Below are 22210 nucleotides of genomic sequence, written 5' to 3' on the forward strand. Positions count from 1 at the left end.
GTACTTCACACAAATACTTCAGTCGCTACGGGACTCTGAGATTCAAGTTCTTACTTATCCTCCTTATTATCAAACTTTAGTTTCAGTTATTTTTTATCATCCAAAGCAAGGAAAATATTCCTATCAAATAACTGACTCACCTGAAAAGGCTATGCTGGTCAACTGAGAATTTGCAGATAATAATCCAAAGGAAAATCAGATGTAGCATTTAATTAGTTGTTAGAAAGAATGAGATTCTGTATTCAGCACAACACACAGTATTATGAGAAAATGTAACCTGAATTGCATAGATTGATATTTATATATTTTAATACAAATTCTTAAGACTTTCAAAATGTACTTTGTAACACTGAAAAAATGCACACAGATTCATCAAATTTGTGTAATTTAAAAAATGGCAAATCAATGTTAAAATCACATTACAATTAAATAAACTTTACCATATCACCAAGTATAATTTTCTCAAAACGAAAACTTTGTAGGTATGATGGCAAGCTTCCTCTGATGCTTGGCTCCATAGTCTCTTTTAACATCTCCTTCACATAAATTCCAACATATGGCCAAAGTTGCCTCAATATCTAAAATGTATTTAAGTTATAATGATTTGAAAAAAACTACACAAAATATAATGCATGGGAAAAAACTTAGAATAAATTATTTAAAAACAATTATAAAAAGTTATCATTATACAGGGTATTTTTGTAAAGGGGGAGTGCACATATCAGCATAGCAAAGCGGTATATACAGTCAAAAGTCGTTAATCCGGACACCCATAATTCGGAATGATCTATAATTCGGACATCAAAACTAAAAACTTTCTGCGCATGCGCCGCTTTGACACATGCGCAGAGGCGTTCACGTGTGCGCGTAAGACCTTTTACGACTGCGCATATGAGTGTGCGCAAGTGCAGAATACGTTTTCGCGTGCGCATTTTATGTATAATGGACGTATAAGCTAAATAATTATCTATTTCAGTTAATGTTGATGATTGCGTTGTTCCTTAATTTTCGAATTGCATCCGGCTTATTATTTTTTGCAGACTGTAAGAGCAATTTTATAAAAGTAAGCTTAAACTTTCGATTATATCAAATAGAATTTCCGATATATATTTGTTAATATGTAAAGGATCTAAAGCGAAAGTATGTTTTGAAATCCGAAATCTGTTTATCAATTTCACGCTGCTTGGCGGCGGGCGCGTAATGAATTGGAAGTTTATTTGTCAGCACTATCCTTATCTTCAGCGCAGATGTTTTTATTTTATTTGGCTTATAATTCCTTACCAAATGTAGTATTTCATCTCGATATGCTTCGTCTTTGATATGATTTAAAACAAGTTCCTTGTCATTATAACTCGCTTCCGATAGCGAAGAAAAGTGACAGAGGTTATTGAAAACAAAAAAATTTCGATTGACAAATTAGTCGGTGTTCTTGACACAGCAATTATAGGACTTGAACGGCGGAACTTTGTAACTGAACAAGAAATTATGTCTGTTTAATAGAATTAAAGAGAAAGTATTATCACATGAAACGAAGCGAAACTTAAACAACTTACATTGAAAGAAATGTTTAATAAAGTAAACAAATAAATATTAAGCTTTTTTTTTTTGCAAATTTTGATACCCTTTAGATCATAATTGTTCTTTATTTCATAAATTACGGTTTCATATTTTTAATTTTAAAATTTCTGCATGCCATCTTACGAGATTTAAACTGATGATCTATAATCCGGAAAAATCGATAATCCGGAATCGCCAAAGTCCCGACGAGTCCGGATTAACGACTTTTGACTGTACAGTGTTAAATCAGAACCTTTCATGAAAGCTCATACATCATTTATTGAGCTTCCATTAATCAGTACCCATGTTAATATCTTCCAGTCCCTAAAGCTTTGTTCACATGGTGGTTTTAAAGTCATAAGGGTTTAAGCCAAGCTTCATTGCCAAGCAACCAGGTCTTTCTATGTAACAGAAACTGGTTTAAAGATTTTGTCTAAAAGTTCTAACTTTTCATCTTTATGCCAAGTTGTTATAATAATTACCAATTGCAGTGAAACAAACATCAGTTGATGTTTTGCTGAGTTAGCTACACACATGTGCAAGTTCCCTTCTCCGAAAGAATATGGCTTAAATCTTGTTGAACAGATGTTAACGGATTTAATGACTTTTAGGCCATAAACTGCAAAGCTTAACCATCATCTGAATGAAGCCTTAAAACACTACCTGTTTCATTAATTTTTAAGTGACATTTATGGCTTAAAAGTCATTAAATCCGTAACAGGTATGAATGGATTTAATGACTTTTAGGCCATAAACTGCAAAGCTTAATCATCATCTGAATGAAGCCTTAAAACACTACCAGTTTTATGAATTTTTAAGTGATATATGATACCTTTTGTAAATAGATGCATTTCTTTTGCAATGAATAAATAATTTGCAAGTTGTGCAAATGTGCAAACCAATAAAATCCTTATGCCAGTTCTCAGGGATGAAACTTTTCTGTATACTATTATCACCAAATAACTAAGCCTGCTTGCATGATTTTCAATAGTAACAATGATACTGCATAATTTTTTATAAATTACTTAATCATTAAAATAAGTAATTAAATAATTAATAACTCTTCCCCAAAGAGACTATTGCTTGCAAATCTTGCATTTATATAAAATATCTTGCCTTTAGAAATAAAAAACTTGCAACCTCCCTTTTAATATAGAAATGTTTATATGTCTAGCATCTTATGAATCTAGTATCATGAAAAAGTGATAATTGTTTAGAGAAATAGCAAGGAAATCCATAACAAATGAAGATTCTCAAAATATTGCTTTTAAGGAAAATAAGTGGCGGCTTTGATGATAATAGATAAAGGATATTTTTAGCAGTTGATTCGATGAAAATACAGTCTAAAAATTGCCAAGTATTAGGAATGGAATATTGTTATAATGCTGCTGTTTTGAACAGGAGCTAAAACTTCAATGATAACATGCTACTTATTACTAAAATAAAGAATAAAATTATTAATGAGTAGCTAAAAAATTACATTTTTGTTGAAGGGAAGTTGAGAAAGTGTTATATATCATACAGAGCTGCAATTCAAACTGACAAAAAATACAATTCACATGGAAATATTTGATCAGTCAACTAAAATTGAAGCAGCAAAAATCAGAATATAAATGTGTTGGGGATAACACTTAGATTGTATGAACATCCCATTACACTGAATGGAAATACTGAGAAAACATTTCTAACGGTAGGAGTTTGAGAAGACAATAAATTACTTAAAATATGTTTTTTAAATAATGACAAACTATTACCTAAAACTAACATATCACTTGCATACAAATCTGTTTATTCTGGCCGCTACCATAAAATATCACTTCAGAAATTCCAAAGCAACTTGCATTTATACGTAGATGATTGTTTTTGATTCTGATAATTTCAAAAGAGGTACATTAATTGATTTTACTGTTATAGAAATATCTGTTTGCTTGCAGAAAAGTCCCATTCCTATTTAGCATCTGGACTTGATGATGCTATCAGCATAAATTAATGGAAACTTACAGATCATTGGATATGGATGAACTGTGCCCTCAGATTCACCTTAGATTTGTATATATATTCTCAATATTAGGGCTCACAATGCAACAGACTCCTTTTATGCTTCAGTTATACTTTAAAAAAACTATCCTCTGCAACAGAAATATACAAAACAATCTGCTTGCTCAAAGAAACAAGACATGCTTATCATTTGGGACTCAGAGCATGCTTTTAGTTCAGTTGCTAAAATACTTGTCTATTAAACTATAAAAAGCAATAAAAGATATGATATAAAAACTATTATTAAAATCAACAATCTCATAATATTATTAAATACACAGTTTATTGTAAGAATTCAAATTCTAATGCAGGAAGTTTTGTGATGATTAGGATAATGAGCTCCCAGCATATAATCAATTCAAAATTTCTAACTTAAAGAAAATACTAATTGATCAATAATAGTTTTCTACTCTTGAAATACATAGATGATTCTTCACATTCTTTTACAAGCCACTCCTAACCCACGTGGACTACTGCCTACTTTGGAAAACTAAGCTCCAATGGTGAATTTAAACAAGCTTTATAATGTCAAAATGAAAGATTTCCCTTTCCCCCCCCCTCTCTTTTATTCTTAATGAAGAATTCTACACTAAGAAACATAAAAGTCACATCATGTATATTATTTCTGTAGCAAAATTCCTTTCTTTCTCTCTCTCTCTACCTATTCAACGAAACCCATCAAATCTTTCTCGAGGGAGATGAAAGATATCCAGAAAGAAGCTTAACACTTACGCTGCCAGTTATGTGAGGTTGTATTGGTAGTTAACCCTAGAATACTAACCTTTTACATTTAGTAAAGGGTCCTGAAAGACAGAAAATATCCCACATACAATTACAAGTGCATCTTAAATACAAAAAAAAAACATAATATATTTGAGTGATATTGGAGCTAGTATGCAAGGTTTACAAGTTACGCATGCATTTCATTGTTGTGTGAGTAAAGTTTATGCAGGTTAGCATTCTAGGGTTAATGCTGGCTGTGTCATAGAAATAGATTGTACCCATATGCCAACTTACTTATTAAAATAAACATTTAAAAGTGTGTGTGTGTGATTATGGCAAAGCCTCGAGGGCTATCTGCCTAAGGGAAGGGATGCCTTCATGGAGGACTTTCTAAGGGAAACTGGCTCGTGTACACGTTACACATGGGGAAAACCACGAAAACACCCATGCAGCCAGCCTGTTTGCGAGATTCAAACCTTGGACCGAACTACCAGTGTTCAGCGACTTTTACCGCTCCGCCGTTGGTGGGCCTGCGAAATATTTCAGAGGTAATAAAAGATGATTATGTGCACCACATTCAGGACTTGTATTTAGATTTGATGAGATCTGAAGCTATTTAAGATATGGGGCCCTTTATGACGGATATGACTTTTTTTCCCTTTATATGGGATATAGTACAATTTTTGAAGGTGGCCCCAAGGGGCCCTAAGCTATAGCTTGTGCAGCTTATACGTAAATCCTGCACTGACCGCATTGATTACTAAGCCTTTAAAAGCATGGAACTTTATAACTACACACCAGCATGTGATTGGCATTAGAAGTAAAATTACTTCTGTAATATCACATTACGTACTGGTGCGTGGCATTTAAAAGTGAATCAAAATAAGTAATAGCATGCATTATTTTGGTCTGAAACTACATCGCAAACAAATATGTATATTCCAAATGAATTTATTACGAGATAGTTACAATGATATTGCAAACTATATATTTCAGAATGTTATTCGTGATGATCTTTGTACGAAATGAAACTTTGTTTCCATTCCAAACCATGCATGCACATTTACAACCAGTTTCTAACCTTCACTCCATGCCAATACCAACATATATATTCAAAACATAATGGCGACTGAACTTGAAATATCTACTATGAGACGTTCCTTCTCCCATGCCAGCGCATGACTGGCACCTCAAACATAACCCCACACCATATGCAAGAGCGTAATTAGCTCTTCAGCCAGGGGCATAGTTAGAGGGAGACAAGGGGGAGACATCTGTCTCTGGGTGCAGAATCCAGAGTAAGCCAAACTGGTGTTACAAAATTTTAGAATTAAATATTTTCTATTCTTAGCAAACAGGAGGGGGGTGTGAAATTTTCAACTGTCCCCAGGCGCTGAAAACCATAGCTACAACTCTGTCTTCAGCAATAATGCCAGTCATGAGCCAGTGCATGATCGGCAACGGATGTGTTAATAATAATATAATATACAGACTACTGACTAAGAGATAGACTGGACATATGAACATAATGAACACTGAACAATTTTCCTACAAATTATTAGCATGGTTCCAGGAAGTCAATATAATTGCATCAATTGCATCAAGTCTTTAAACTGCAATACAGCATTTCCAAATAAGATCTGCCTAAAAAAAAAAAAAAAGAACCTGCAATAGGCTATATATATATATATTTTTTTTTTTTAAGTATTCTTTATCCATTACGTATCCCAGGCATTAGAAAAAAACTTAATTAAATTTTAACATATTGATTAGATACATCAGGAATTAAATGCATGTTTATTTAAATCAATTTGATTAAACAAAAAAAAACAAAAAAAAAACTGTTAAGAACTGCATTTATTGCTTTTAAATCATTAGTTTATCAATTTATCAATCAATAACAAATTATACTGAAAAGTTAAATAGCTTATGTTTTGCAAAATGGTAACATACTGGCAATGCAGATTGCTGTGTATGTAGGGAGAATAGCACGTCAAAAAAAAAAAGGTAAGTGTTTTATTATGGATGTTTCTCGCATTTTTAATTTTGTTAACTGTTGCTGTTTTTTGCTATTCTTAATGTGCTGCCATTTTAGAGAATGGCTGTTATCTTTCATGTCTTAGCTTGGCCAAAAAATTTATCACAAACAGCCAATGACTCTCGATGACTGGAGAGTGTGGATAATAAGGAAGTAACAAATATTTTTCAACCACAAGATGTTAGACATATTTGCCAGGTATTTCCCACATTTACACTTTCATTGCGAAAGAACCAGAACCTAAGAGAACATTAAGGTTTGTTTGGAGAAAAGAAAAGGCAAAATACCACGAAAGAATGCAGAGTGCATTACATTAAAATAATATTTTGAAATTTATTTCAAAACAGCTAATTTGGTAACATATAAACTAAGTTTATACATACAGTGCGTCCATAAAGTCATGGTGCACTTTTGATAGGTAACAGGAAAGCAACAAAACAAGATAGAAATGTGAAATCTTCACAAACAAAAGAAAAACCTCTTGAAGTTTCATATCTATTCAGTGCAGTTCGATATGGGCTCTTTGTTGCCCTACAAACATCTAAATGATACTCCAGTTCTTCCTACACACGGTTAAGGACATCTGGTGTAACAGAGTAAACAACGTCTGCGATTCTCTGTTTCAAATGATTTATGTCATTGATATGTTCACTGTGCACACGTTGCTTTACATAACTCCACAAGTAAAAATCCAAGGGCATCAGATCCAGTGATCATGGTGGCCATGGATTGACAGAACCCCTGCTTATCCACCAAGGGGGAAAATGTTGTGTCCAGAATTCACGAACAATGTTGGCATAGTATGGAATAGTATCGGCATGTTAAAGATGACACCTTCTGGAAATTGTGGCACTGCATACAATTCCAACATGTCAAGGTAGTCTGCCATCACAGTCTGCTTCGCAAAGAAAAATGGTCCTATCACTTAATCATGCATCAGGCCACACCACACGTTCACTTTAGAGCTGTTATGTTTGTACTCTATGTAGGCATGAGGATTTTCAGCAGCCCATATTCAGACGTTATGGCGATGAACATGTCAACTAACATAGAATGTCGCCTCATCGCTAAACACAAACTTCTGCAGAAATCGGTTATCATTGTCAATCTCATGAAGCATATCTGTAGCAAACGCGAATTATTTAGGTCTATCCATTGGTTTGATGACGTGTAACAGCTGCAATTTGTACCCCATTAAACGAAGACGTTTCTTTAATACCTTATGAACTGTTGTCTTGCTTAGGTGTAATTGTTGAGCACACACATGCACTGGTTTTTTAGGGCTTCTTAGGTAACTCTTTCGTATAGCCCCTACAGCCTCGTCACTGACTGATGGCCTGCCAGAACAGGGTTTGTACAACAAGTTGCTGGCATCCTTAAACTGCTTATCCCACCGATTTATGTTATTCCTACATGGTGGCGGTTCGTTGTACACGCACCAATATTCACATTGCACTTTGGTCACAAATTGAATTTGGCAAGCCACAGAACACACTGCACTTTCCTCTGTACGGTCCACATCTCGACTAGCATGGATGTAGGTGGACTGATCTGCTGCTTCGCAGTTTGGGGTGTTGCATCATCACCTGTGTATGCACACACTTGCACATCATACTACGGAAACTTGGAGAGTCTTCCTTTCATTTGATTCCACATTTCTACCTTGTTTTGTTGCTTTCCTGAGGCCAATCAAAAATGTACCATAACTTTACAGACTTTCTGATTATCTGCATCCCCACCAAAATGTTACAAACTTGCTGCTGGTTTTGGAAAGCATTTGCAAACTCAAGGGTAACTAATTTTCTGCTAAGCTAATGCATGAAAGGCAACAGCCATTTTCGTAACATTAAGAATTGAAGCACATTAAGACTTCCATACAAGTGCACCCAACAAAATTTAAAAAGCACGAAACATCGAAAATAAAATACTTACCTTTCTCAAGAAATGTTTTTCTTTTGCGCTGCTGCTCTCCTCATGTACATGATGATCTGTTTTCGCTTAAAAAAAAATTGCACAAACTCAGCATCCGTAAATTTCAGCATTATGCAATAGTCAATATTAACATGTGCTATATGCATACCTGAGTTGCTCCATAAATTCTTTTAGGTGACATGTGGGTTGCCACATAACTACTTTAGTGATATACTGCTTTGGCTCATGCACATTTTTTTGCATGTTTTTGGTGAAAGTGCAGATAATCAGAAAGTACCATATATTCTCAGAATATATAGATATACATACCATTAATAATTTATGAGCAAGAAAAATAAAATTCCATTATTTAATACAATATATTCTTAGCATATTTTTTTGTGTACTTTGTTATAGCGGTCCCCAAGATTGAATTGCCAATCAACTGAGATATTTCGCCAAAATCTGATTGCATATTCTTATATCTCACCATATAATCTTATAAAGGCATTCATGCTGAATTTTTGCTCTCGCCGCATGTTCTTATACAGTCAAAAGTCTTTAATCCAGACGTCCATAATCCGGAATGATCTATAATTCGGACCTCAAAGCTACAAACTTTCTGTGCATGCGTAATCGCATGCGCGTTTAATGTATAACGAACGGTATAAGCTAGGCTAAAATTATCTAATTATCTATTTCAGTTAATGTTGCAGATTGCGTTCTTCCTTAATCTTTTAATTGGATCCGGCTTATTATTTTTTGCAGACTGTTAGAGCAATTTTATAAAAAGTAAGCTTGAATTTTCGATTATGTCAAAAAGAGTTTCAGATTCTGGAGCTGCCAAAGCATCTACAAAGAGAAAGCATGTCTCGATATACCGCTTCCGATAGTGAAGAAAGTGACAGAGAGGTTATTAAAAACGAAAAAATTTTGATTGACAAATTAGTTGGTATTCTGGACACAGCAATTATAGGACTTGAACAGCGGAACTTTGTAACTGAACAAGAAATTATGTCTGTTTATAGAATTAAAGAGAAAGTATTAGCACATAAAACAAAGCAACTTAAACAACTTACATTGAAAGAAATGTTTAATAAAGTAAACAAATAAATATTAAGCTCTTTTTTTTGTGTGTGTGTGTAAATTTTGATAGCCTTTAGATGATATAATTGCTCCTTATTTCATAAATTACGGTTTCATATTTTTAATTTTATAATTTTTGCATGACATCTTACCAGATTTAAACTGATGATCTATAATCCGGGAAAACCGATAATCCGGAATCCTGACGATAATCCGGAGTCCTGACGAGTCCGGATTAAAGACTTTTGACCCTATTATTAATTTTTGATGAGGTTTTTGAATTCCCATAGTTTACTTAAAAATATACCCATTATTTTTTCTTTGTGAATATAACGTTAACAATCTTTAATTAACCAAGTAATAAGATGGATGCCATATCATTTTTTCGAGAACGAAGTCTTTTACCTGAAAAACAAGTATGCGAAAATGGCCACACTATGAAACTTTATGTTAATGATGAAACTATTTGGGCATGAAATGTTAAAAACTGCAAAAAGGAAAAGGGCCTCCTTGGTGGAAATTGCTTCAGCGGTTCCAGAATATAGTTTGTCACTACTATTAGATTTATGTATTCTTGGGCAGCTGATGTCCATGAAATGGTGTAAAAAACAGCTTAATAAGTGTGAAACTACTGCAGTTGACTAAAACAATTACATGCGATAAAAATAGCATGGACAGTGGCGTAGCTAGGGTGGGGAAAGCGGGGACATTTGTCCCTGGGTGCAGCATCTAGGGGGCGCCAAATTGATGCCACAAATTTTAGAATGAAATGTTTTCCATTCTTGGAACAAAGAAAAGGGTGCAAAATCTTTAGTGCCCCCTCCCGGTACTGAAAACCTTAGCTATACCACTGAGTATGGATAAGGATTCTTAAAAATATTCTTCAAAAATGACATGTCAGTATTATTGTTATTACAGTACAAAGCCCAAGATCTGGACTCGTCGGGACTTTGGCGATTTGGGATTCTTCCAGATATTAGATCATCAGTTTAAATCTCGTAAGATGGCATGCTGAAATTACAAAATTAAAAATATGAAATCATGATTTATGAAAGAATGAAGCATTTATGACCTAAAGGTTATCAAAATTTAAAAAAAAAAAAAAAAGCTTAATATTTATTTACTTTACTAAACATTTCTTTCAACCTAAGTTATTTAAGTTCCTTCATTTTTTATGCTAATATTTTCTCTTTAATTCTGTAGACAGACTCAATTTCTTGTTCAGTTGTAAAGTTCCACTGTTCAAGTCCCGTAACTGCTGTGCCAAGAAATCCGACTAATTTGTCAATCGAAATCTTTTCATTTTCAATAACCTCTCTGTCACTTCCTTAACTATCGGTAAAAAAAATATAAGCTAGGCTAAAATTATCTTTACTGATTCTCAGGCATTTCATTTAGCGCTGTTTTTTAATCTTCTAATTGGATTTGAATTATTTTTTGCAGACTGTTAGAGCAAGTTTATAAAAATTAAGCTTGAACTTTCGATTATGTCAAAAAGAGTTTCCAATATTGGAGCTGCCAAATGATCTACAAAGCGAAAGCATATTTCGATGTCCACCAAACAAAAAGTGGAATTGCTGCAAAAAATGGATAAAGGCATATCGGTCTCAAAATTATGCGAGGAGTATGACATTGGAAAGACAACTGTATATGACATAAGCAAAAAGAAAAAGGAACTTTTGAATTTTTTGTGGATTCCGACACCCCACTTGCAATGAATAACAGAAAAAGGGTCCGTTATGCTAAAAGTGACAATCATGACAAAGTGATGATTGATTGGGTCAGACAGCGTCGTAGCAAGGACATGCCATTGACGGGTCCAATGCTAATGGCTCAAGCCAAAATATTTCATGAAGAAATGAACTTAAACACTGAGTGCACATATTCGACAGGTTAGTTAACCAAATTTAAAAATCGCCATGGTATAAGACAATTAATTTCAGGTGAAAAAGCTTCAGCCGAACTCGTTACTAGTGAACAATTATCTCCAGAACAAATTTACAACGCTGATGAAAGTGGTCTTTTCGGGCACTTTCTTTTTCGGATTTATGTACCACGAAATACCTTGGCAACCTCTACAGAAAAGGCTCCAACTGGTGTCAAAGATTACAGAGCAAAACTAACAATTTTAGCGTTCGCAAATGCTGCAGGAACGCACAAGTGCAAACTTTTCGTAATCAGAAAACATGCACGACCTCGAGCAATTAAAGGAGTAACGATTTTCCCCGTTATATATCATGCAAATAAAAGAGCATGGATGACACAAGCGTTGATGAATGATAGGTTTGAAAATCATTTTATACCCGAGGCTCGGCAATATTTGAATTCTGTTGGTTTACCTGATGACTCAAAAATAGTTCTGATTGTTGACAACTGTTCGGCGCATACATCACTTAAAGTTTTAGTGAAAGATAATGTATCCCTATTATTCTTCTCTCCAAATTGATTGTCTATTATTCAGCTTATGGATATGGGAATAGTGCACGTGCTGAAATGCAAATATAAAGTAGCATTATTAAAATTTATGTTAAATTTCTTGAACAATGACAAGACTATTCAAGACTTTTTGAAATTTTTTAGCATAAAATCTGCTATGTGAAACATCGCAAGATCGTGGGAGGATGTGTCTCCAGATATGTTAAAACATGCTTGGCATAATTTATGACCAGCTATCATATTTCATGGTGAGAACGATGAAGATGATAGCCGCGAATTTTAAAGGTTTTCGGATATCCCAAAACAAAGGTGAAATTTTCCAATTAACGGTTTTTGTAAAGAAATGTGGAGGTACAACTCTAATATACGCCCTAATTTCACCAAATGTGGCTATATGTGTTCTGCGCTGGTTTTTGGCGCGATTGCGTGTTCTATGGCAACCCTGTTGACGTTGAAAAATCTTTCGCTGGAGCTCGTTGGTTCGCCTCTGTGTCTGAGAAGATGGGAGGGAAAGATAAAATGGTAGTTGTTGAATTGAAGTTCGGCAAAAGGAAATATGATTGTGGCTATCCTGTTGAGGGGTAGTTGGTATTTGGAAGTGTAGAAAGAAGGTCTGGGAGATTATTTTTAATGGCAGTGCATGATAGAAGTAGGGATTTGTGATTTTATTTATTTGTGAACCATAGTATAAATTTTCTGGATAGTGATATTTTCTGGATATTTCTGCTATTCGAAAACGCATTAATTCATGGTAAGTGAATTTTATTTTATTTTTGTTCTTATTTTGTGGAATGCTATGTTCATTGGTTCTTTAGTATGAATTTCTGTCGTTATTGTTGTTTTTTTAAATTGTTTGAAATTTATTTTAGTTTATTTTGTTGTTTAGTGTCTAGACTGTACAATTCGTAGATGTTTTTTAAAGTTGAAACAGAACGCTGTGTACATGGTATTATTTGAAATTTATTGTTGTTATTTTATTAAAGCGAGGAATGCGTAGAACGTAGATTCCTTTCTTGCCTAAATTGTGCAATTCGTAGAATTTTTTTTAAGTTTAAACAGGATGCTGTGTACATGGTATTCTTTGAAGTTTGTTGTTGTTATGTTAATTTATTAAAGCGAGGTGTGCATAGTTTGTAGATTCGTTCGTTGCCTACATTGTTCAATTCGTAGATGTTTATTTAAGTTAAAACATGTCGCTGTGTACATGGATTCTTGTCAAATATTTTTGGTTAGAAACTTTACGTTTTTGCTATCTAAATTTTTTGTTTTTGTTTCGGATTTTTAGCTAAATTGTGTGTTCAAAACGTAGTTTTTGCATGTGCGAAAACCGCGTTTTAGGAGACATTTTAGGCTAAAAGTTCAAAATGTAGACAAAAAATTTAGATAGTAATATGGCAGCGTGAAGTTTCTCGCCAAAAATATTTGGCGAGAAATTTGGCGACTTGAGGGCGCATATCAGAGTACTTCCAATGTGGAGAAGCGGTAATAAAAGATGATATGAAAGAAGTTTTTCATTGTGTTGACAATGCTTCTCAATCATGAACCAATTAATGAATGGTGAAATCAGCAATATGGTTCTGGATCCAGAAAGTACCTTTACCGATAGTGAAGAAAGTGACAAAGAAGTTACTGGGAACAAAAAAATTTCGATTGACAAGTTAGTCGGAATTCTCGACACAGCAGTTGGAGGATTTCAACAATGTAATAAACAAGAGATTATGTCTGTCTATAGAATTAAAGAGAAAGTATTAGCACAAAACACGAAACAACTTGAACAACTTACATTGAAAGAAATGTTTAATAAGGTAAACAAATAAATATTAAGCTTTTTTTTTTTTTTTTTTTTTTTTTGATAGCCTTTAGATCAGAAATACTTCATTATTTCATAAATCACAATTTTGTACTTCTAATTTTACAATTTCCCAAATCCGGAATCGCCTAAGTCCCGACAAGTCCGGATTTCGGACTTTGTACTGTATAATGAAAATGTCCCGTTTGTTGGGATCTTCAAAACATTTTACAAATATTTTTTACTGTTTTTTAAGCATTCTAAGCATTTAGTTATTGTATCTACAGTTTGAGAAATAAATTTTCTCAATTTTTAATGGTCTGAAGTGCAGCTTTACATTATAATCATTACCAAACACGAACGTAACTCTTTGGAAAACCTAGAAATAGAGCTAATTAATTTACACTGTGATATACATCTTGTTCAAAGATTTTAAGATACAAATTTGATTACTTGTCAAAAGGTAAAAGTAAAAGTATATTTTAGGGTACCCTTGGCGAAACTTGGCGATTTTTGGCGGTATACGGATACAGAGTTTGTGCAATTCTTTGACTTGTTATTTTGGCTTGCGTAGCGGAAATTTTTGGGGCTAAAATCGCCGCTACACAAAGCCAAAATAATAAAACAAAGAATTGCACACACTTGGTATCCATGTATACATCGACCTATTTTCACTTAAAAAAACATCCCAGAATTTCACAAAAATGGCATTACGAACTCTCTTGACTTTATACATGTACACATCGACCTATTTTCACTTTTAAAAAAAATCAAAAAATTTCACAAACTAGGCTTTGCGCACTCCCTTGACTTTTTCCATGTACACATCAAACTATATTCACTTAAAAAGTCAAAGAAGCATAACCAAAATATATATAATCTGAATAAACTACATTTTAAATCAAACAATGAAATAACATAAAAAAGGAAATTCATCTTAGCACTACACGAAGGAAATATCCACTTACCTTATTTACGAATTTACGAACACAATTCCTTAACAGCATCCAAACACTTCCCAAAATTATCTGAACTAGCATCTGTATACTGGTGTCGCCACATAAATTCACAAAAATAAGAGTAAAAAATATCCCCCATCCGAAAATATTCGATGTTTGACCATACGCATTTCCTTCCTCCAAACAGGACACTAAATAATGACTAAGTAATTTATACCCTATTACACACCAGTCAATTAATGCTTTATTCCCTTTCTTTCCAAATCCTACAGAAACTTTAAGTTAATCTTACCACATTCAGCCAATTTACCGTGTAAACCACAAAATAACAACATACTAATCCATCATACACAAGCCCTTGCCCAAAATCTGACACACACTTTCCAAATTTTTTCCCATGATTCAAATTCACCGCAACCAATTGCATCATAACAGAGTTTCCATAGCATTCAACTACTCAGGTTGTCATAAATGAGACAATAACTTGGTGATAAATGAAACAACAATTTCGCGATAATACAAGGGGTACCCTAAAGTCAACTCTAACCAAGATAAATATCTTAAGCTATGAATTTTTACAATAAGAATATTCACTTTAAGATTTGGATACTGCGCCCGTGAACAGGTGTCCGCCCTTGCCCCACTCCAGCTACACCACTGGTAATTTCCATTCAAGATTATCTTCTTCATGAAAATCAAAACATCATGAGGTGATGTAGCTGAAAGGTGTAGTAAAAGACAAAGATTTTTACAATAATGATATAAAAATATTACTTTTCCGTTTTGCATCATAGAAAACTCTACCGTATATACTCGCGTATAAGTCGATACCACGTATAAGTCGACCCCCCACTTCGACATAAAAAATTCGTAGAAAATAAGAAACCCGCGTATAAGTCGACCCCCCACGTCCAAAATCGATCAAAAAACTTCGAAAAATTTTTTTTAAGTACTACATTTATTCAAAATCATCTGAGGAAAAAAGTAAATATACGATAAAAAAATACCTTGGTAAATAAACAAAATCAAAATCCTTCAACGTCCGATTCATGGTCAGATTCGCCAAACATTTCATAGAACTCTTTTGTCGTCATTGGCTTGTCATGATACATATTTTCAGTCTCGAACTCTGTATTGTTTCAATCACTACTAGAGCCTTCGTCATTTTTTTTCTTTCAAAAACAGTATCATCTTCCGTGCCGTCTAGTTCGTTGCTAGTACAACATTTTTTAAATGATTTTATAATCATTTCAGAGGATATTTCGTTCCAAGCATCTTTAACCCACTGAGCAATTAACGTAATATCGGGGTTTTTAATGTTGCCTCTCTTTGTAAATGTTGGTCGACCGGAACTAATCCACTCTGCCCAATATTTTCTAACATTTACTTTGAAGGGCTTATTGAGGCAGACATCTAGGGGTTGAATGACGGATGTTAATCCTCCCGGAATTACGGCCACAGTCGTTTTTAGGTGTTTTGTCACTTCTTCAGAAAAGTGTCCACGAAAAGAATCGTATACTAAAAGCGAAGGTTTTTTTAAAGCTGCTCCCGGTCTTTTATCCCACACATTTTTAAGCCAATCGACTGTTCCGTCAGCATCCATCCATCCCTTTTCATGGGCGCGAACCAGCACACCTGATGGAAACACAACGTTTTTCGGTAAAGTTTTTCTTTTAAAAATGATCAACGGACGATCTTTAAAAATGACTATCTGCATTTCTCTTTTCTTGGCGTGTTGGCGAAACTTTTTTATTGCTCGATATTGATCGGTTGTTCAGGGGCCGAAAATTCTTTGGTTTAGTCGAAACATACTCTAGTTAAAGTATGAAACTCTGTGATTAGTTCGTCACATAATTTAAGTCATGAAATTACTTCAAGTAAGTGACTTATTTGATAAGTCGTCCAATTTGAGCACAGGAAGAAAACAACTGCATTATATAAAGAAATTTTTGAACTTTCGATTCTTTTAATTTTTTATGGCCCCACGTATAAGTCGACCCCCCCCCCACTTTTTGGGAAGTCCTTTTTTTGTCCAAAATATCTCGACTTATACGCGGGTATATACGGTAATAAATAAAAGAAAGAGATGAGGTCGTTATTATTTATTCTCAAGTTTTGTCCCTCTTGGGAAGCTTTAGTATATTTCTCTATAGTTTAAATTAAAAGTTTTTTAGTAGTTTAATATATTAATTGAATAAATGACAATCTGAAAATTTTAAATTGGGATCAACAGAGATTTCTTGCACATACCAACTTCTAAATTTTAAGAAAAATATAAGTATAAATTGAATATTTTTCTTTGCTATATTTTTATTCAGTTAGAGTAGACTGAACGGTACCCCTTGTATTATCGCGAAGTTGTTGTTTCATTTATCACCAAGTTGTTCTTTTTTTTATGGTAACCTGAGTAGTTGAATGTTCCGTAAATATACTTGGCTAATCTTTGGAATATGGTAACAGATAATTTGGCGACATTTTGGTAAAGGGATAAAGGTTACTAGCTAGGACTTTAGCAGTGTACATGGATAAAGTCAAGAGTGTGTGCAATGCCATTTTTGTGCAATTCTGGGATTTTTTTTACGTGAAAATAGGTCGACGTGTACATGGATAATACCGTGTATGTGCAATTCTTAAAAACACGGCAAGCAGTGGGCAATTCTGCACTTTCTCCCAATTTCGCACCTAATCTTCGTCATGATTAAGCACTTTTGTTCCATAAAAATTCTAGCATAAGCGTAATTCGGCTACCAGATTGTTGGGAAAAAATGTCGAGTAAAAAAAAAAAAAAAAACACGCTTTACTTCGTGAAAACAAAAAATAGCAGGTTGCTGTAGCAGGGTTGGTCGCCAAATTTTCACCAAGTTACCATAATACAAAGATTAACCATATACTTTTATCGAGAATTGGGTTCTCCTTTGACTATTTAAGTGAAAATATATCGATGTGTACACGGACAAAGTCAAGGGCGTGTACAGTGGCAAGTTTGTGCAATTCTCTGATGCTTTTTTAAGTGAAAATAGGTCAACGTGTACACATGGGTCAAGGGAGTGCGCAATTCTTTGAGTTGTTACTTTGTGTAGCGGCGATCAAGTCAAAGAATTGCACAAACTCAGTATCCAAGTGCCACAAAAAATCGCTAAGTGGTACCCATAAACATACCTTTACCTTTAATTCATACATTTTTACAAATATCTTGTAAAAGTTTTTAATTTAATTAACAAATTTTATTTTGTTAAAAACATACCAGCCCTTTTTTTTTTTTCTTAATTGCTACCCGTTAGCTACTTTCAAATTGTGCATTGGCATTTGCAGTGCAAGTCCAAGACCACTGTTGTAAAGTACCGTTTATGTAATAAGTCTTCTTGTGTTGTAGCAAAATGCTATAAAATTCATGGAAATGAGAAAGATAGCGATACTGTATTTCATATTTTTCCACAGAACAGTTTGCTTTTGGCGAAAAAATGGATACATGTGCCTAAGACAGGCTTCTACAAAGGTGAAGAATACAAGAATATGTAGCGAACATTTTCTCTGCAGTGATTATGAAGATGCTGTAAAAATCGCTTGCTTTTACTGCCTCAAATGAAACTGCTAAAATCCAATACTGTGCCAAGAAAAGAAAAATAATGCAGAATGCTTTTGAAAGACTACATGAATTAAATTTGAAGAAAATTCACTTTCATGTTGATTACCAAAATGATGATAAGAATAATAAATCAAATGTGAATGATTTTTAAAATAGAATTCGCAAATGATGATGTAAATATTGCTGAATGCCGTTAACTGTAAAAATAAACAAGAATGCATCGATAATTTGTATTTATTCAAATTGCATGGAGATGATATGAAAAAATATTTGGCTTTATATTTGAATTTAATTCCAGGCTATACAGCTTTTACTACAAATTCTTAAAATGCCGAACACTTTTGGAAGCCACTGTCTGAATACCACAGAAAATTGTCAAAAATAATATTTGCATTTTTCAGGTATCAGTGTGAATTGAAATGCATCAGGACTACTTGAGCACATATTTCCAGTTAGAAAATTTAGTTTCACAAAAATAAATAAGCTTGAGAATTGGTTTGGTTAATTTGGTTACAGCAAAGCACTTGAGGTCTATTTGCCTAAGGGAGTGAATGCCTTCGTGTCGGATGTTTTAAGGGAAACTGGCTCACTACATGTTATACATGAGGAAAACCACAAAAATGCCCACACAGCTACCCTGTTCGCCAGGATTCGATACCTGAACCAAACCATCAGTGTTCAGCGACTTTACCACTTGGCAGCTGGTGGGCCAATAAGCTTGAAAACATGACTTTCCTACTAATAGAAAAGGTGGTAAAATCCTAGTATACGGTGCAGCCTTGGCGCGACTTTGAAAATTATCACCAACACCAAAAATGATCCAAAGAACGTCTATATATATATTATACACACATAATATATATACTATATACATACTATATACTATGTTTAACTGTATATTTTCTTTGAATGACCCGTTAACTACTCATCGTATATGTCCCGTTTTTACTGCTCATCATAAAGTCTCCAAAAGTAGCCAAATCCCATGTGCACCTAGGATACTAGGATTAAACCGAAAAGGTATTTTAATAAGCACGAACAAATACTCAAGCGAAACCTTTTACAAAGACTTTACGTTCACTATAGCTGGATTAACAATGTTCTTTGTACTTACTATGTTTCAAGATCACATTTCACATGACATATCCCATGATCTCTCATTTCCCCCACACAAAATAATGCGTAATCGGAACTCAGTACTGCTCACATTATTACCAAAGTCCCAGGTAGTAACCTTTATCGCCTCCAAAATGTCGCCAAACTACCAGTTACCGTAATGTAAAGATCAACCAAAACTTATTATAAACTTATAAGTTTAAAATTTGTATTGGTATGTATCAAAAATTACATTTTAAAATAAAAAAATATAAATAATAGTACACACATAAAAAATAAGGTAGAATAGGGTAATCCTAATATCCAGTGCACACGGGATTTGGCTACTTTTGGTGACTTTTATGACGAGCAGTAAAAATGGGACACATACGACAAGTAGTAAACAGATATTCAAAGAATATATATAGTGATAGCATATAATGTATAAATAAATGTTCTTTGGGTCATTTTTGGTGTTGGCGATAATTTTCAAAATCATGCCAAGGCTGCATCGTATACTAGGATTTTAAGTAGAATAGTACATTAAACAAAAAGTAACTTATTGTGTATTATTAGAAGAGGGCTGGCTTATTGAGGGACATTAGTCCATAATAATTTGCGTATGATCTCGTTTCGTCTCTTGTGTATGAAAGAATGCTTTTAATCCTGAAAAACTAATATATATAATTATAATACATACACATACATACCATACATTTATACATAATAATATGCACACACAAATAATATCACAGGTAGAAAGGGGGGGGGAAGAACATTCCTAAATTCTGTCTAACTTTTATTCTGATACTGTTTCCTGATTAACTTCACTATGACTGAGTAAAATTCTTCCTCTACTTTAACACAAAATACAAAATTTCATATATAATATAACACAATTTGAGTAAAATTTAAATAACTGCTTAATATTGAACTAACTCACTTTGTTTAACCATTCTGCTCTTTCTGTTTCTGGGAAAAAGACCTAAGAAAATTGATAAGTAATTAATATAAAATAAATACATTATACTTAAAATGTACATCAAGTTCTAAATCAGCATATTTGCAATACTTTTTTACATATAGTTAAAAATCATGCATGATTACATCTGGTGAAAAAAATGTTATAGGTAAATACCACAAATTGCTTCAATATGCAAAACATAAAGCAAAATTTATAAATATGGAATAAAATATATAAATATGAAACAAGCAAATTTTTTTCAGTAGAAAAGATCAACAAATTTATCACATTCTCCAACACAAAAAAAGAAGTGATACTTGAAAAGTCATTACTTTGAGTCAGAAATAAATATTTAAGAAATAAATAAATGTTGAAACCAATGTTATCATAGTAATTTGCTGAACTTGAAATTATAAAGGTAGCAGCTGTCAACACGAACATTTAACTTCAGGTTTGTTATTTTCTTAATATATGAATCAAAACAAAAAATCCAAAAGTTCACCGAAACTAACTTACCCATGACGGTAAATCTGTTAACTGGGCTAATATACATCCTTTTTCGTTCAATGCAACTGATCTATCAGCAGAAAGACGAATATCTCGTTCTGTTAAATAATTGTTTCTCATCATCCAAACCGATACAGCAACTCCAAAACCGATGCATAGCATGGAAGTTGCCCCAATCCCAGAATGTCCGATTAAGTAGGCCCCATAAAATAATGAAATAAAACCTCCAGCAATACCATAAATATTGTAACGTAGCGTATGTCTTGCTGATTCAACTGTTTCATGCACGGCCTTTGCAATATCGTTCGTTGGAGAAGATGAAACATTATTCACTTTGCTTTCAGAAGATTCATCGTGGTCGGCGGATGACTGTTTTGGTAAGTAACTGTATTTCGTATCCGCCATTTTTCTAATTCAAATAAAGTAAAAGATCCAAACCCTTTCCCCAAAAACTACAATATACACCAGAAATTATATTTTCTAAATATATTTTTAAAATAACGTTCACTTTCTATTTCTCACACCGCACACAGTAACCAATCAGCTGAACAACTCTAAAACATGCCCAGTAATTGAGCGGTTAAAATCTAGATTGAAGCACTTTATTCTAACCAATGAGGAGATTTCAATTTATGACACTTCTGTTGCAGACTAAATTTGGAATAGAAGAAAATACAGCCAAACTTTGTAGTCTTTATTAATTTAATTATGACAGTTCTCATTTTCTTAATAGACATTAATGAAAAAGGACCTTTCTTCTCCTCGGCAGTTTTCGAATAGTTAAAAGAATTTTAAAAGTAATATGTGTTTCCGAAGTATGCAGGATATTTTGCCAAATATTGAGCTTTTTTACGTAGTATTAAATTAATGAAGTTTAAATTATTAAATTGATTTTGAAACATAAAATGAATAGCATGCAATTTTATTGAGTACTTACGTACAATTTATTGAGTACCTTAAACTGCAAACTAAGTGGGGAAATTCCCTTTTCACTCGGTTATATGTATGTACTAGTTAGAGAAATGTAACGTTTTCCTCTTGTGTGAGATATCCATATTAAAATCTTTATATTAATAAAAAATTCTTCATATTAATAATCCCTGCTGTGATTATTTAATTTGTGACTTGGGGGTTATAGCCCTGAGAGTTGCAACATATATTCTAATTGTGAATTATGATCTGATTGCTGTTTTCTCTTGGAAATATGTATAAACTCTATTGAGCACGAAAGTCCAATAAAAGCGAAATGTTGGTAATGCTAAGGTTCCTCAGGTAATGCACTTGTAACTGGGAAAGTCTAGTATAGTAGGTATCAGTATCGCCAGGATAACACGCAAAGCGCGATGTATCTGGCTCTGTGAGTAGTTGCCATTAGATGCCGATGACATAAGACCGTCAGAACGGATGGTTGAAAGGTCAAAGGTAATGAGAAGGGGGGTGACCGTGCATCACCAAGGCTTGTGAAGCCCAACTACAACAAGTGAGGGCGAACAATGGAGAGGAGTGCCGCGGCGAGTCTGAC

General features: G+C 33.7%; 1 protein-coding gene across 2 annotated transcripts in view; it reads right to left on the reverse strand.

The window, feature by feature from the left end:
* The window catches only part of Esyt2 (extended synaptotagmin-like protein 2), a 147824-nt gene extending 126417 nt beyond the window's left edge, over nucleotides 1-21407 (reverse strand). Inside the window, exons 1-3 of one of the 2 annotated variants that reach the window (XM_085808483.1) lie at nucleotides 20698-21407; nucleotides 20161-20202; nucleotides 441-578 (exon numbers count right to left, since the gene is read on the reverse strand). In XM_085808483.1, the coding sequence (XP_085664609.1) occupies nucleotides 441-578; nucleotides 20161-20202; nucleotides 20698-21093 (576 nt within the window). In that variant the 5' untranslated portion in view covers nucleotides 21094-21407. Of the gene's footprint in view, nucleotides 1-440; nucleotides 579-8287; nucleotides 8353-20160; nucleotides 20203-20697 lie in introns of those variants that run through there. The other variant, XM_085808484.1, reaches the window with a different exon arrangement.
* Nucleotides 21408-22210: the final 803 nt, after the last annotated feature.

The sequence above is a fragment of the Stegodyphus dumicola genome, chromosome X1 (genome assembly GCF_044657685.1).
Source record: "Stegodyphus dumicola isolate Sdum_Otavi_A_Nest chromosome X1, ASM4465768v1".
NCBI classification, from domain to species: Eukaryota; Metazoa; Arthropoda; class Arachnida; order Araneae; family Eresidae; genus Stegodyphus; species Stegodyphus dumicola.